This window comes from Eubalaena glacialis, chromosome 1 (genome assembly GCF_028564815.1).
Source record: "Eubalaena glacialis isolate mEubGla1 chromosome 1, mEubGla1.1.hap2.+ XY, whole genome shotgun sequence".
NCBI lineage: Eukaryota > Metazoa > Chordata > Mammalia > Artiodactyla > Balaenidae > Eubalaena > Eubalaena glacialis.
Window position 1 is genome coordinate 210,495,099 of NC_083716.1, and position 14,109 is coordinate 210,509,207.

Genomic DNA, 14,109 nt, shown 5'->3' on the forward strand with positions numbered 1-14,109 from the left:
TGAAATCCTGTGGAGGCTTCTAACCAGTAGAAAAGTAGTATTTCCTAAACTGGTATACCTCATGCAGTTCCAAGGTATGTTAACAAGTATGTCATAAAAACAGTATTCCATGCTTAAATAAATTTGGGAAATGCTGGCTTAAACAGAATTAGATAACAATTTCATCATTTGTTTCTGCTAAACAACCTCTCAAAGCATTTTGTATGATAATGTGCATTATACACCAAGGGTAGAAATCTACCCATATAGCATTGCTTCCCAAACGTATTTAAAATGGCACCTATTTTATTGCAGCATATTTATGATATCTCCATAGAACACAGTTTGGGGAAAAAGGCAATAAAGTAAATAATGTCAAGCCCCAAACTCAACGGGCTGCAACAAAAAACTGTTTTAATGACTCTTAAAAACACAGATTCACCAAAAATCAGGACACATGGTTTTGTTGGTTTGTCTTAAAAATAAATCTATCAGAGGCACTCTTTAATTTTAAAGAGAACTATTAAGAAAAAGCTTTCTGGACAGTAAAGAGACGTCACACTGTGTTTTTGTGTGTGTGCGCGTGCACGCGCGTGTGCCTAGCAGGTTTGAGCTAGGTCCCTTACACACCTTAAACAGAATAGATTCATAAAGCTGCAGCCAACAAGGAAAAGGGTTTCAGGGATAACTGTACTAAGCTTCCCAACAAAGAGTTAATGGTTTTTGTTGTTTTTCTACTCATTTTCAAATTAACAAAAGGATTAGTACTATTAGTGGAGAGAAGTGAAGTGGGTTTTTTAAATTTAGAAATCAAACTTTTCTGCTCATTTACATGGGCAGCCTGGACTGGTAAATGTGGCTACTAGGTGCTACATTACCTAACCCAGCAGAGGCGAATCCGCATATACAGTCCTCCTTCAACCCCACCCTCAACTCCCACTCCAGCCACTGTCACACTATCGCAACATTTAGCCTGAACCCTTAAAAACTCTGCCTCTTCTAAAAGGGAAAATTCTTCATAACTAGAATTATAACAGCTTACTTAGTTATGAACAGCATTTAAAATAATGCAAATATGAATTTCCAGTCTAAAAGAGTACAGGGGACTGACGGCAAATGGGTTCTTTTGGGGGGGATGAAAATGTAAAATTAGACTGTGTTGATAGTTGCACACTCCTGTAAATACACTAACAAATACTGAATTGTACACTTCAAATGGGCGACTTGTATGGTATGTGAATTATATCTTAAGTTGTTTTAGAAAAGAATAAATATAGGAAACAAGAAAATTTCTTGGTAAATACATACCATTAAATAAATATATATATAAAATTATACCAAACTTAAATTTAAAATACCATATAAAATAACCAACTTAATATACCCATTTATCTCTAAGCTATCAAGGCTACAGTAATGGGCCTTAGCTTCCCACTGTATATTAGAAAATGGACTTTTCAATTATACCAGTACTTCTACCGAACATAACACTATTCTATCCAAAAGACGGAATCCCATAAGTTAGCATTTATAATACACACCAGGTAAGTTACACACCAGATATTATTAAGAAGCTTCCTCTAGCTGACTACCAACCAGATAATTCTGTCAATTAAAAGTCCTTGGGAATTTGTTTTCTAAAACTGTACATAAAACCATGTCAAATTCCCTAAATGTCCAAGGAGTAACTGCCTTAACAATGATAAAAGCTTATTTTCAAAAGAATATTAATCTTTTCTACATTGTATCATATAGTACAGTTATAACTATTATATTTATACACAGGTTTAAACATATTATTACATGAATTCAACCTGGGTTTCTTGAGGTAAAATAAGAATATTACCTCCTACTAACGTCTACTTAAATCTGTTTTCAAACAACCCTACAACAAGAAAAGTATTCATAGCATTTGTGTTCATATGATCTTGGACCAATTCTGAAAAAATATATAACTTAGCATTTATTAAGCCTAGCTTCTCTTGACACAGCAACACAAAAGTCCTTTCCCTTCTTGTTCTAAAAAAAGAAAATTACTTCAAATATAAAGGTGAAGACATATGCTTCAGAGAATTAATATTTTGGAGAAATTCAGAGTGACTCTCACTTTACTTCTTGCTGTTAGCTATTAAGATAACACTTGCTTCGACTGAAATGAAAAAAATTCAAGGCTGACAAAAATTGCAACTGTGTGTGATAAACTAAATTTAAGACAAAATTATAGAAATGTGATTATAATGGATTTTGAAGTAAAAAAGTTAATCCAAGTCCATCCATTCTTCAAGTTAGAAAAGGGCAGCAGTAAGAAATTATTTTCAGTCAACTAAAACCAACTGGACAGACATGCTTAGCCTAATACCTTGGTACCTTTCTCACCTGAGATTAAAATTTTATTCCTTTCCTCACTAAACAGCTGTTTCTAACTTTCAGGTATTGTAATCTGAAGCCTAAAGTGCTCATTAGAAATTCTACGAGAGTATTCCCAAATCACCACATTATACTGTACTCATTTTGGTGGGATATTTATCAACACAAATTATTTATTTCACCCTAGAAGTTTAAAAGTTGCTCACCATGACATATAAAATACATGATTCCTTTTCAACCAATTTATGTAGGTGACATTCGCTTATATATAGGAACAAAAATAAAGGTTGTATATGTATTTTTTAAAGACAGAAGTAAAAAGTTCAAATTTCTACCTAAAGATAACAAGTATTTGAAACTTTTAGGAAAATAAGCATGCATCTCTCTGTAATATCCTACAATGATCAGCATGGTTTCTGGAGAACTGAGAAAAAAGAGACATGATAAAAAGAGATTACATGTGAAATCATATAAATTTTCCTAAGAATATGAAAGATGAATAATCAGCATAAGACTCCTTTAAAAACACCTCCACATTTTTTTTTAACTCAGAAAAATATAAATTCATAATCCTAGTCAAAAAGCCTACTTAACTATGAAAATACAGTTTCTAAATTATAGTAAACATAGTCTATATGGAACCCTTTTTAACCAAAAGAAGTCTGAGAGGAAGTAAATCTGAATGATTCAAGTAATCATTCTTTTGAATAATTCTTTTTCAATAAGTACATACCATTTGCTACCTTTCAAACAAAGATTTAAAAACTCCAAAATTATTATCATTAATTATAACACCTAAGTAGTTCCTATAATTTCTCTCATTTAGGCTGATGAAATTCTAAGTAGAGAAATCAGGAAATACTTTCTAAGGCTGCAAACCAAACACATCAGTGCCAAGACTTGAAGCAAAAAAAAAATTTTTTTAAATAATCCTAGAAAGTCTATTAAGTAAAAAAGAAGAAAACAAACATATTTTTCAAACAATTCCCCAAAGTTACTACTCCATTTCTTAAAAATTGCCATCACTCATCTTTAGAACCATTCTAAAGTTTACTTAGATTACCCCCAGAACTCAACATTTAAGTTCATCATATCAAAACACAAACAAACAAAAAAACCCAACTTCCAAGCCTACTAATTAATAATCAAAGATTGCTTCCCGCTGTCAGCGCTTACCTGCGGTCCTCTGATTTAGGGATGGGGTTGGTGCAGCGCTGGCTATTATACTTGGCCACATATTCACATTGCTTGAAGGGGGCAGTCTTGTCCTCCAGAACGTGTCTGATACAGAAAGCGTAGCCGTTGAGTCGCCGCTGCTTGCACAGTTTGGGGCTATATGAGCACAAGGGCTTATTGTCAACCTCAGAGAAGTGTATATGTTTCCCTTCATACATCACGTGACTCTATTCCTTGTGAACATCAGCTAAAAGACCACCACAAAAAAAGAAACCCAAATGATAAATCAGAGAGTATAATGCAGATTTAAGTTGAGAATTTCACTGAGGGACTTCTGCCCCACAGCCATACCTGATTTTAAATCTTCTGCACCATAGCAATGTTAAGAGAACCCCAAGGATACCACAGTTTGGAATGCTGCAGAATCAAGATGAAGCAGATTGTCTACAAAAATATCAAAAGGCCTAGTTAACAAAGAGAAATAAGCAAAGCTTGCTCATCTGGGAAGGAGAATACTAGGATATCACCCTTCCTAACAGGATGGATTCTTCATTGTAATCCAACATCCCAATATTGAATTCAAATAATAAGACACATTATAAAATATCCAGTTGCCCTACCACTCCAAATTGAACTGAATAATTTCTGCTTTGGTTAAGTTTTGTAAATAACTCAAAGCAGCAGGGCTCTTCCACCAAACTAATGTCATAAGGTGGCAAGTCATTTTTTTCACTATTGATGGTTGCATGCTATGCCTATTTTCAGAACCCAGATCTCTTTAAAATGACAATGGAATGAGCTCGTAGACCCAAAGCTTCCCCCAGAACTTCTACATTTTTTGATATGTTGGCAAAATATTTAGCAGTTTATAACAAATGTTTCTATAAACTACAAAAAAAGAACAAATTCCTGTTTTAAAAAGTCATTTTCCCTCTAATATTCCCCCCTACCTATCCCATCCAGACTGTAAATTTCTTGAGTCCAAAGACTATTCACCACATTTCTACCATTCAGTTGAGTGCTCTGCAGCACACTGTGCTATAATACAATTATCATGGCTTATGAGTCTTTGGAGGTTTAAGAAGAAAACGGAAGGAAGCAATCACAAAATAGTCACTATCTCTCTACACACAAAAGGTCCAGCAGTAACATTTATGTACCATAACACCATATAGTCTGCAATGAAAGTGAAACAACTAATCTGTCACATCAGGACATAGGGGGCTGCTGTGGTCTAACCCAGGGATCCCCAACCCCCAGGCCGTGGACCCGTGACAGAACCCGCGGCCCAGCAGGTGGGCAGCCGGGGAGCGAGCGAAGCTGCATCTGCCACTCCCCATCGCTCCCCATCGCCCACATTACCACCTGAACCATCACCCCACCACCACGCCGGCCCGCAGAAAAACTGTCTTCCACGAAACTGGTCCCTGGTGCCAAAAAGGTTGGGGGCCACTGGTCTAACCCACTTTCTCCACACTCCAGAAGTCACCCAGACAGCTGATGAACAGCTTAGATACCAGCTGCAGAGAAACTCAAGAAACACTCTCTCATTTCCAAAACTAAATATGAAACTCCTTATACCAGTGAATAACAAGATACATAAACCCTTGAAGAGTCAGAAGATATGTCTGCTCAAGTCTGATTATCTGCCAAGGTAACTACAGTATTCACCTTGAACAAATCATTTAACCTCAGTTTTCTCACCTGTAAAATAGGGATAATATTAGTAGCTATGTTATCAGGTTGCTCTAAGGATCCGATGATACAAAGCACGCAACATGCGAAGTACCATGCCTTGTATAAGTTAAGCACTGAACAAATAGAAGTTATTACTCATAAATGTTCTTATTATTACTACATTTTACCTGCTGATGATAAAGGTAGAGAATCTGTATTACCTTTGAGAAGCATTTCACTTACTTTAGCAGAAAAAAAAAAAATCTGAAACATTAGCCTGGTTAATAAAAATCACATTTATTACTGAGTAAACCTAATCACACATCAATGTAAAACAAAAATAACAGCTTTCCCTTTTCACTTTATCAGGAGGCAAGGAAGAAAAGTTGGACTAAAAATTTAAATTTAGCTGCCCCGAAGGTCTGGATGTTCAGGACAGGAAATTATTTCAAAGCAAATCCATGCTGTTTCATTTTTACACCCTCTCTTTGGCCTGCTCATCCACCTGGCAAACATAAATCTTTCATGAATTAGTCCAAGTAAATCTATATGAACTTCAGGAAATAAATAGGCTGGAAATAAGTGACTGAAAAAAGTAACTGCCATTATGAAAAAAGTAGCCTATATATGTATGAGAATATTTTATAAATCATATGAAGGGTTAACGTTCACTTTTTACTGACATATTCTATCTAGGTGGCATCATATCTGTCAAGATTGATGATTCCCCCTTCCTTTCCAATGTTTATGCATCTCTTTTTTTTCCTATTTGCATTGGCTAGAACTACTGGAACAATGTTAATAATAGCAACCACTGGTACTCTTAACTTTAAATGAGAACTGCTTCGAGTCAATGGCAGCAATAATGCTGATTCTGTGTTATGTTAAGGAAGTATAAAGAAATTCCTACTTTATTAAGAGTTGTTTCTTTTTTTAAAAAAACTCAGAATTGATGGTTAATTTTTACTGAATTCTTTCCCAGCTTGTAGGGAAATGATCATTTTTCTCTTTTGTACTTTTAAAAATATGTACTAAAAATATTTGGTATTTAGTATTTCCTGATACTGTACTCTTCTTACACTCCTGGGATGAAAGCAACTTGGTCATCATGCATTATTCTTCTAATATATGGCTGAGTTACATTTGCTAATATTGAGGATTTCTGATTTTTGTATTTTGAGAATGTCTAGAGTTTTTTTGTGTGCTTTGGCAGAATTAGGTGTTAATGTAATATTTTAAAAAACAATTTATAAAAATCTATGTTCCTGAACAGTTAAAAAGCATTGTAGTTATAATGTTACTTAGAATGTTGCCTGGGTCTACTAGTGTTTTGTGCAGATCAGGTTTTCAAATTTATCTGCATACAATTTAGCAATGTGACCTCTTATGTTTAATTTTCTAAATATCTGTGACTCATTCTTGTATTCTGTGTATGTCCATACACATACGTGATATTTGTGCTTTCTCCTTTTGTTCATGATTGGGTTCAACAGGAGTTTATCTGTTTAACATTTTTACCAATATCCTCCCCCAAAAAACAAAAACAAAACAAAACAAAACAAAAATCTCTTGGATTTATCAGCACCTCCATGTATTTTCTAATTCATCAATTTCTGCTTTTATATTTGTTCATTCTTTCTGCTTTCTTTCCATTTATTTTATTATTTTGTTAACTTCTTGGGCTGAATTCTTTTATTTTCATTCTTTTCTTGCTTAGTAATTTGTTTACATCTATGAATTTTCCTGAGTACTGTTTTAATCATATCCCATAGGTACTAATACACAGAATTCTGATTATCAATACTTTCTAGTTGATTTGGATTTTTTTATTTCTCCTTTGACCCAAGAGTTATGTAATTTTTTCAGATGGTAGAGTTTTATGCTTCCCTTTGTTTTAGTTCTAGTTAAGAATAAGGAGCATTGGGAATTCCCTGGCGGTCCAGTGGTTAGGACTCCGTGCTTCCACTGCCGGGGGCCCAGGTCCAATCCCTGGTCAGGGAATTAAGATCCCACACACAAAAAAAAGAATAAGGAGCATACTGGTATCTGAGTGAATATTCTCTGGGCCCAGCAAAGGAACCAAGTTTCCAGAGCTCTGAAGACAAGGGGTAACACCCCAAAATATGGACTTATTTTCCACTCCACCTTCATTGGCCTAGCAGCTGCCAAGAACAAAGGCTGCATCTCCAGATACCTAGCAAACAAACACAGTACTGCTTCATGAATTGATTGCTTCTCTGAGGTGCCCACAAGTGTATTTGGGGAGAAGCTTCATGAATAAGTCGAGGAACGGCTGTCTTATGAGACTGGAGATTCCACAAAAGAATGGATGTCATGAAGGAGGCAATGGTTCAGGCAGAGAACAGCTGCTGAGATTACAAGGAAGCTGGAGAAACAGAAGAAACACTTGAAGAAGGAAAAGAAACAGCTGGCTGCAACTGCCCTCACACCTTTAGAAAACAGCAGCAGTGTAGAGGAGGAGTGTGAGGAAGGACAAAGGTGCTGAGACCCTGCTGAGAGCCCAGAGAGCTGACTGCAGCACACACCCATCCCCTGGGCAAGTATGTTCTGTCCTTGGCTGCCTCCCAGGAGTTTTAGACCCTGAATGAAGAAAACGCAAAAGCCCCAGTAAGCTCCTCAGGAGAATGGAATGGAAGACTCATCTCTTTCTCCAAACCCAAGAAAAAGAAATCAAGGAGAAGCTGGTTAGCAGTGATCTTGAAGAGACAGCTAGCAGTGGAAGCCTTCCCAAGAGGAAGAAATCGTTCCCCAAAGAGGAACCAGTTAGTGACCCTGAAGTCAGAAACGAGAGTGCCCCCAAGAAAAAGAGGAAATTCTCTTCCAAGGAGCAGCCACTCAGCAGTGGACCTTTAGAGTCTGCTGGCAGCAAGAACAGCAGCTCTAAGGAAAAGTTCTTAAAGCTATCCCAGGAAGATCAGAATGGACACTTCCCTGGTGGGGCATAACCCACGGAGTATTTCTCAACCCATCCCCTATATCCTAATAAAAACAAATTCACAAGGAAAAAAGAAAAAGAAGGAGCATAATCTGCATATATCTCTATTTTGGATTTGACCGAGTTTTTATTTGGGGACTAATAGATATTCCTGGGAAAGAGTATTCATTGTTTCCAGGGTATGTTGTTAGTTGTATCATATATCACGCTATTAACATTCACTATGTTATTACTTATTTCGTTTGCTTTCTCTATCTACCAAGAGCTGGAAGAGATGAATCAAAATCTCCTACCATCATCTTGTTTCTCCTTGTATTTATTTTACAAATTTTAAAGCTGTATTATTTGATACAGAGATTCATGACCACTATACTGTCACTCTTTATCATTAGGAAATGCAACTCAGTTGAGGCTTTTTGTCTTGAATTCAACCTTGTCTGACACTAATACCTGGACTCCATATTTTGGATTTGAACTTGCTGGTTAAGTCTTTGCCCATCATTTTACTCTCAGGTTTTCTGAGGCACTGTTTTAGATCACAGGTCAGCAAACACTGGCTTATAAGACAAATTTGGCCCATTGCCTGTTTTTGTAAATAAAGTTTTATTGGAAGGCTGTTCTGTTCACTCATTTACATGTTGTATATGACTGCTTTCACGCTGTAACAGTAGAACTAGTAGTTGTACAAAGCCTAAAATATTTACTAAATTATTATTTGTTGGTCCCTTTTTTAGATGCATCTCTTAACAGGTTTGACTTTTTTGCGCCAATGAGTCATTTTCTTTTAATTAATGAGTTCATCCAATTAATAATTTTGTATTTACTTACATAACAAATGTTTCATCTTAATTTTATTATCTTATTTTTTGTGTTGTTTTTAGCTTTCAATTCTATCTTTTTATTACATATTTCATTATATAGTCTATTTTCTTGGAAGATTTATAGTCTGTGTCCTTTAAATAACATTTCTTTACTCCAAACTAAGAAAATTAGTATATTTAGCATTATTGTGATTAATCTCATGTTATGAATGAGAAAAATTTCCATTTTTATAAACTACCTACCCATTCCAACTCAGTATTTCTTCCTTAGATTATTATTTTTACATTGCTATAGCTTATGACATTTTAACGTTTGTCCTACTTTTAAAATTATTCTATGCTAATCACTAATCTTTTAACTTCGTTTTCAATTCATCTCTTGATTAAATAGTTTATAAAATAGTTACGTCCCTTTTCCACATTCCCCACCAAGGACTGACTTATGGAAAATAAGCCATGGCTTTTGTTTAAAAATATATGTCAACTGAAATTATACTTAAACTATAGCTTGCCTGGACATAAGTCTTGGATCATATATTTTTTTTGTCTATTGACTTTGTATAATTTTTTTCCATGTCTCCTAGGTAAAAGCCTGAGGCCAGCCTCTTTTATAGGAGGTTTGATTTTTTTTCCCCCCACTTTAACCTAACAATAAAAGTCTTTATGGGAATTCCCTGGCGATCCAGTGGTTAGGACTCAGCACTCTCAATGCCGGGGCCAGGGTTCAATCCCTGGTCACGGAATTAAGATCCCGTAAGCCACGTGGTGTGGCCAAAAATTAAAAAAATTTAAAAAAAAAGTCTCTATATTTAAATACTAGAAACCATTCTAGAATTTCAATTTGTCTTTTATTGTGGGAAACTCTTCCTTAGTATCTTGAATTTTTTTTTCTACTGCATTTATTCTATTGTTTTCTTCAGGGGTACCAATTATTGGTATGCTAGATTTACTGTCTTCCATATCTGTCTCTGTCTCTAGTCTTTATTTTTACTTTCTCCATTTTGGATTGCTCAAATTTCTCAAGCTCACCTTCATTGTCATCAGCTATAGTGTATATGTGCTGCTTTGAAAGTGACCTTCATTTCTACAATGACTATATTTTCCTCTTTTATTTCATACCCTGGTTTCATGAGCTCACTCTTATATCTTATTTATTTCTTGAGCTTTTGTATCTCATCTTTAAACTCCTGTTTCAGAGGAGCCATGTCTCACCCCCAACTCTGCACACCACCTCCCAGCATAAGGAACTATTTATTCATAATTTTCACTTTCTCTGTTCTTTCTGAAAATGATCAACTCCAACACTCCTCCCTTAAGGCTTGACTCAATGTTGGATTAGTCTCCCCAACTCACAGGGGCCCACATGGCATAGATTAGGGGATGATAATTTAGGCTTTATTTCTCTTCAGTTGACCAGATCAGCAGCGATATGGCTGCATGCTTCCAGTTTCTCCTCTACTCTCAACTTCTTGCAAAAATAGTATGACTCTACGGTTTGTTATTCAACCCCACCTCTCCTGCCACTCAGGGAGCACAATGTATATACCAACTTTGACATTCCTAGTAAGGGGATCACTAGTTTCGTCCTCATGGTGTGTCACCTACTTGGGAGGAAGCTGCTCCCCCCACTTTGCTTGAGTTCTACAGAGGAAATCATCCTCTCCTTGCATCCTCTCTTGCCCTGGTTCCATTCCCACTGCACTTAAATAGCACTAAGTCATATATTCTGATTATAAGGTTTTTTTAGTTATCAAAGATTGAGTTTTTCTTCTGTTTCTCATTCTCCTTATTCTTGTTAGTTGGTTTAGAGAACAGAGATGTCAGTATTCTGACATCATTAACCAGAAGTATCTTTTAAAATTCTGTATAGTAAAATGTACCAAAATAAAATCAAAATCATAAAACAAATTATCTAATTTTTACAACAAACATATTCCTTATGTTATTTTCTGTTTATTTTAAAGAATCAACATGTTATTAAAGAAGTTACTAAACTTGATTCATTTTCACTATGTCAGATCCATGTGATTCTAGCTTTAATGACAAGTATTTATTTATTAAACACTGATGGCAAGTCCATCATTTTCGGAGAAGCTATATAGGCTACTAATAGTAAAAGACATAATTTTTTCCCTGAAAAGATTATAATCTATGCAATGAGATGCACTCAAAAGAAAGGAAGTGAATAACTGGAGGACTTCACCCAGAGCTCTGAGCACCCAGGCGCCTCTGGCCTCACTAAGCCCAAGGACAGGCCCTCTGTCCAGAGCAATGGATGTCTTCCTCTTTGTGCCCCCTCCTCCGGCCAGCCCTAGCCTCAGAACACAGCTCAGTTGTCACCACATGCAGATTCCCAAAGGCTGAGTTAGTTACATGCTCCTCTGAGGTACTCTGTGCATTTCCCTGTTTTAACCCTTATCACATTCTACTTTAATTGCCTGTTCTTCCGTTGTCTTCCCTCTTAGGAAATAAGCTCCTAGAGGGATAAACAGTTTTCTGTTCATCATTATATCCCAGAGCTTAGCATAGTATCCAGAAGTTAATAGCTGCTCAATAAGTACATGCCGCCTACATAAATAGCTTCTGTGTAGTACCTCAATTCTAGGCTGTCTACCCAAAACAGGTTACTAGATTCACCCACCAATCATTAAGTAATTTTAAAAAATCACTAAATTGGTACTTCAGACAGTCTACACAATAATTTCTAATAGCCATAGTCATATACCAAGAGAAAATATAATTTAGAAGCTTTAAATTTTTTGAATATTGCAGTACATCTGAGGTAACACCAAACATTTCATCAAATAGATTCACATAATTTGCTACCCAATGTCTATTTGGCAAATAATGTTTTTTAAAACAATGTAAGAATGAATTAAAATCTACCTATTCAACTTCCTCCTAACTCTAAGAATTCATTAATCTATCCAACTGCCCTCTTTCAGCATTTGCCACAAGGTGCCAAAGCTCTTGCTAATGATCTCTATGCCATTACAAATAGATGTTTAATTGCAACATCTTATAAACAACTTCTCTTCAAACTTAGTTTTTTTTACATCTACCTGTGATTATTTTTTTCTATTAATATTTCTTTGATTTTTAACGTTTTTAAGTCCTACTAAAAGCCAAACATCCATCTCCTTTTTGAACAATCACCTACCTGTTCTCCATTTTCAAATCCCTCTTTTAAAAAGCCAATTCACGGACTTCGCTGGTGGCGCAGTGGTTAAGAATCCGCCTGCCAATGCAGGGGACACAGGTTCGATCCCTGGTCCAGGAAGATCCCACATGCCGCAGAGCAACTAAGCCCGTGTCCCACAACTACTGAGCCTGTGCTCTAGAGCCCGAGCGCCACAACTACTGAAGCCCGCACGCCCTAGAGCAACTACTGAGCCCGAGTGCCTAGAGCCTGTGCTCAGCAACAAGGGAAGCCACCGCAGTGAGAAGCCTGTGCACCACAACAAAGAGTATCGCTGCTCTCCGCAACTAGAGAAAGCTTGCGCATAGCAACAAAGACCCAATGCAGCCAAAAATAAATTAATAAAAAAATTTTTTAAAGCCCAATTTAATCTTTATACTTATATTTTCAATTCCCTAATGTATTCAAACTCACTTTATATACCATAAAAGGAAAGAATGCTGGGGGACAATGGCCCTCTGCTTTGAAATCTAACTTCCTTCTTAATGGGTATTATTTAATATCAAAACCACTTTGTCTATAGGGACTTCCCTGGCAGTCCAGTGGTTAAGACTCTGCACTCCCAATGCAGGGGGCACTGGTTCGACCCCTGGTCGGAGAACCAAGATCCTGCATGTCGCACGGCACGGCCAAAAAAAAAAAAAATCACTTTGTCTATAAACTGGAAACAACTATTCATCTGGTCTTCTCTACATTAACAGGTTTTTCCTTTTAAATTAAAGAAGAAATCATCACAAAAGCGCTAAGGTAGATCTCAGGGGAAGAAAAAAAAAACTATATATTTTTCATTTTTTACATCTAGCCTTCCACCACTGAAGTTCTTTACCCTTACTCCACCAAAGGTGAAGTTCACATGGCCTTCACTCATTGACATTCATTGTAAGATAAAATAAGAGAGGAAACATATAATGTATAAAGTCCACATGATCTTGATCAAATGTCTTATAGCCCCTAATATTTAAATACAATCCCACTGACTAATCCATTTAGAACTATACCTAAGCTCTACCTTTTAATACACAATGAATATCACTAAAAAAAAAATCCTAACCAGACAATTTATCACAGCTATAGTACATACTATATTCAGCTGTGGAAATAGCTTCTTTAGAATTAGAATACAAACAGATCTATGCTCCCTTAAAGAACAGAATTAAGGTAATTAAGCACTTAAAAGCAGCAGTAGAATATACACCCTTATTAATTATTACCAAAAATAACTATTACTGAGAATAGACTCACAGAAAGAATATTTTCACAGCAAACATATCCATATACTGAAATTCAAGAGAAGGAAATATGGGTAGGTGTAAAAAAAAAAAAAATCCTCCTTGATATTACATGCTGAGTTTAATGAAAAATAAATTCCTTTCCATAGTTTCTTTCTTCTTGCAAATACGGAGGAATAAGACATTAGCAGGAAGAAAAGTAAGAAAGGTAAGCTTTTAACAAAAGCAACCTACAGCCCTTTCGGTCTTCCAACAGCAACCATAAACCAATTTGCAAAACTTTGAACATTATTCTCTTTGGGACTGCTACTGTATCACCTCCATGTAGAATCTCTGCATGTCATTACTATTCTTTTGAGTCTCCAGTTTCAGAAGCACATTCATTTCACTGCCACAGCATTTTCCCCTAATTGCCATCTGTAATTTTATATTCTACCCCCTTTTTAGAGCCTGGACCTACAACATACCTTACAATTTTTTCTAATCCAACATAAACCTAAATTCTCAGAATGTTAGTTTTCTAATATATTTAATACAAATGAAAAGAATTTTTACTTATCCCAGATCATATAAAGTCTTAAAAAGCGTGTCCCCCCCTACTTTAAGCTTTTTTTGAAATGAATTTTAATGCAACTTCATGGAGCATAAAAATGTGATATTAAACAGATTATTATTATTATTGATTTTTTTAAAAACCAGCAATAT

General features: G+C 35.8%; 1 protein-coding gene and 1 pseudogene across 2 annotated transcripts in view; one reads left to right on the forward strand and one right to left on the reverse strand.

Moving 5' to 3' along the window:
- The window catches only part of INO80D (INO80 complex subunit D), a 59,119-nt gene that overhangs the window by 37,949 nt on the left and 7,061 nt on the right, over positions 1–14,109 (reverse strand). The window contains exons 1-2 of one of the 2 annotated variants that reach the window (XM_061186752.1): positions 3,874–3,909; positions 3,523–3,769 (exon numbers count right to left, since the gene is read on the reverse strand). In XM_061186752.1, coding sequence (XP_061042735.1) covers positions 3,523–3,740 — 218 coding nt within the window. In that variant the 5' untranslated portion in view covers positions 3,741–3,769; positions 3,874–3,909. Of the gene's footprint in view, positions 1–3,522; positions 3,770–3,873; positions 3,910–14,109 lie in introns of those variants that run through there. The other variant, XM_061186744.1, reaches the window with a different exon arrangement.
- LOC133091889 (nucleolar protein 56-like) lies at positions 7,534–8,165 on the forward strand (annotated as a pseudogene).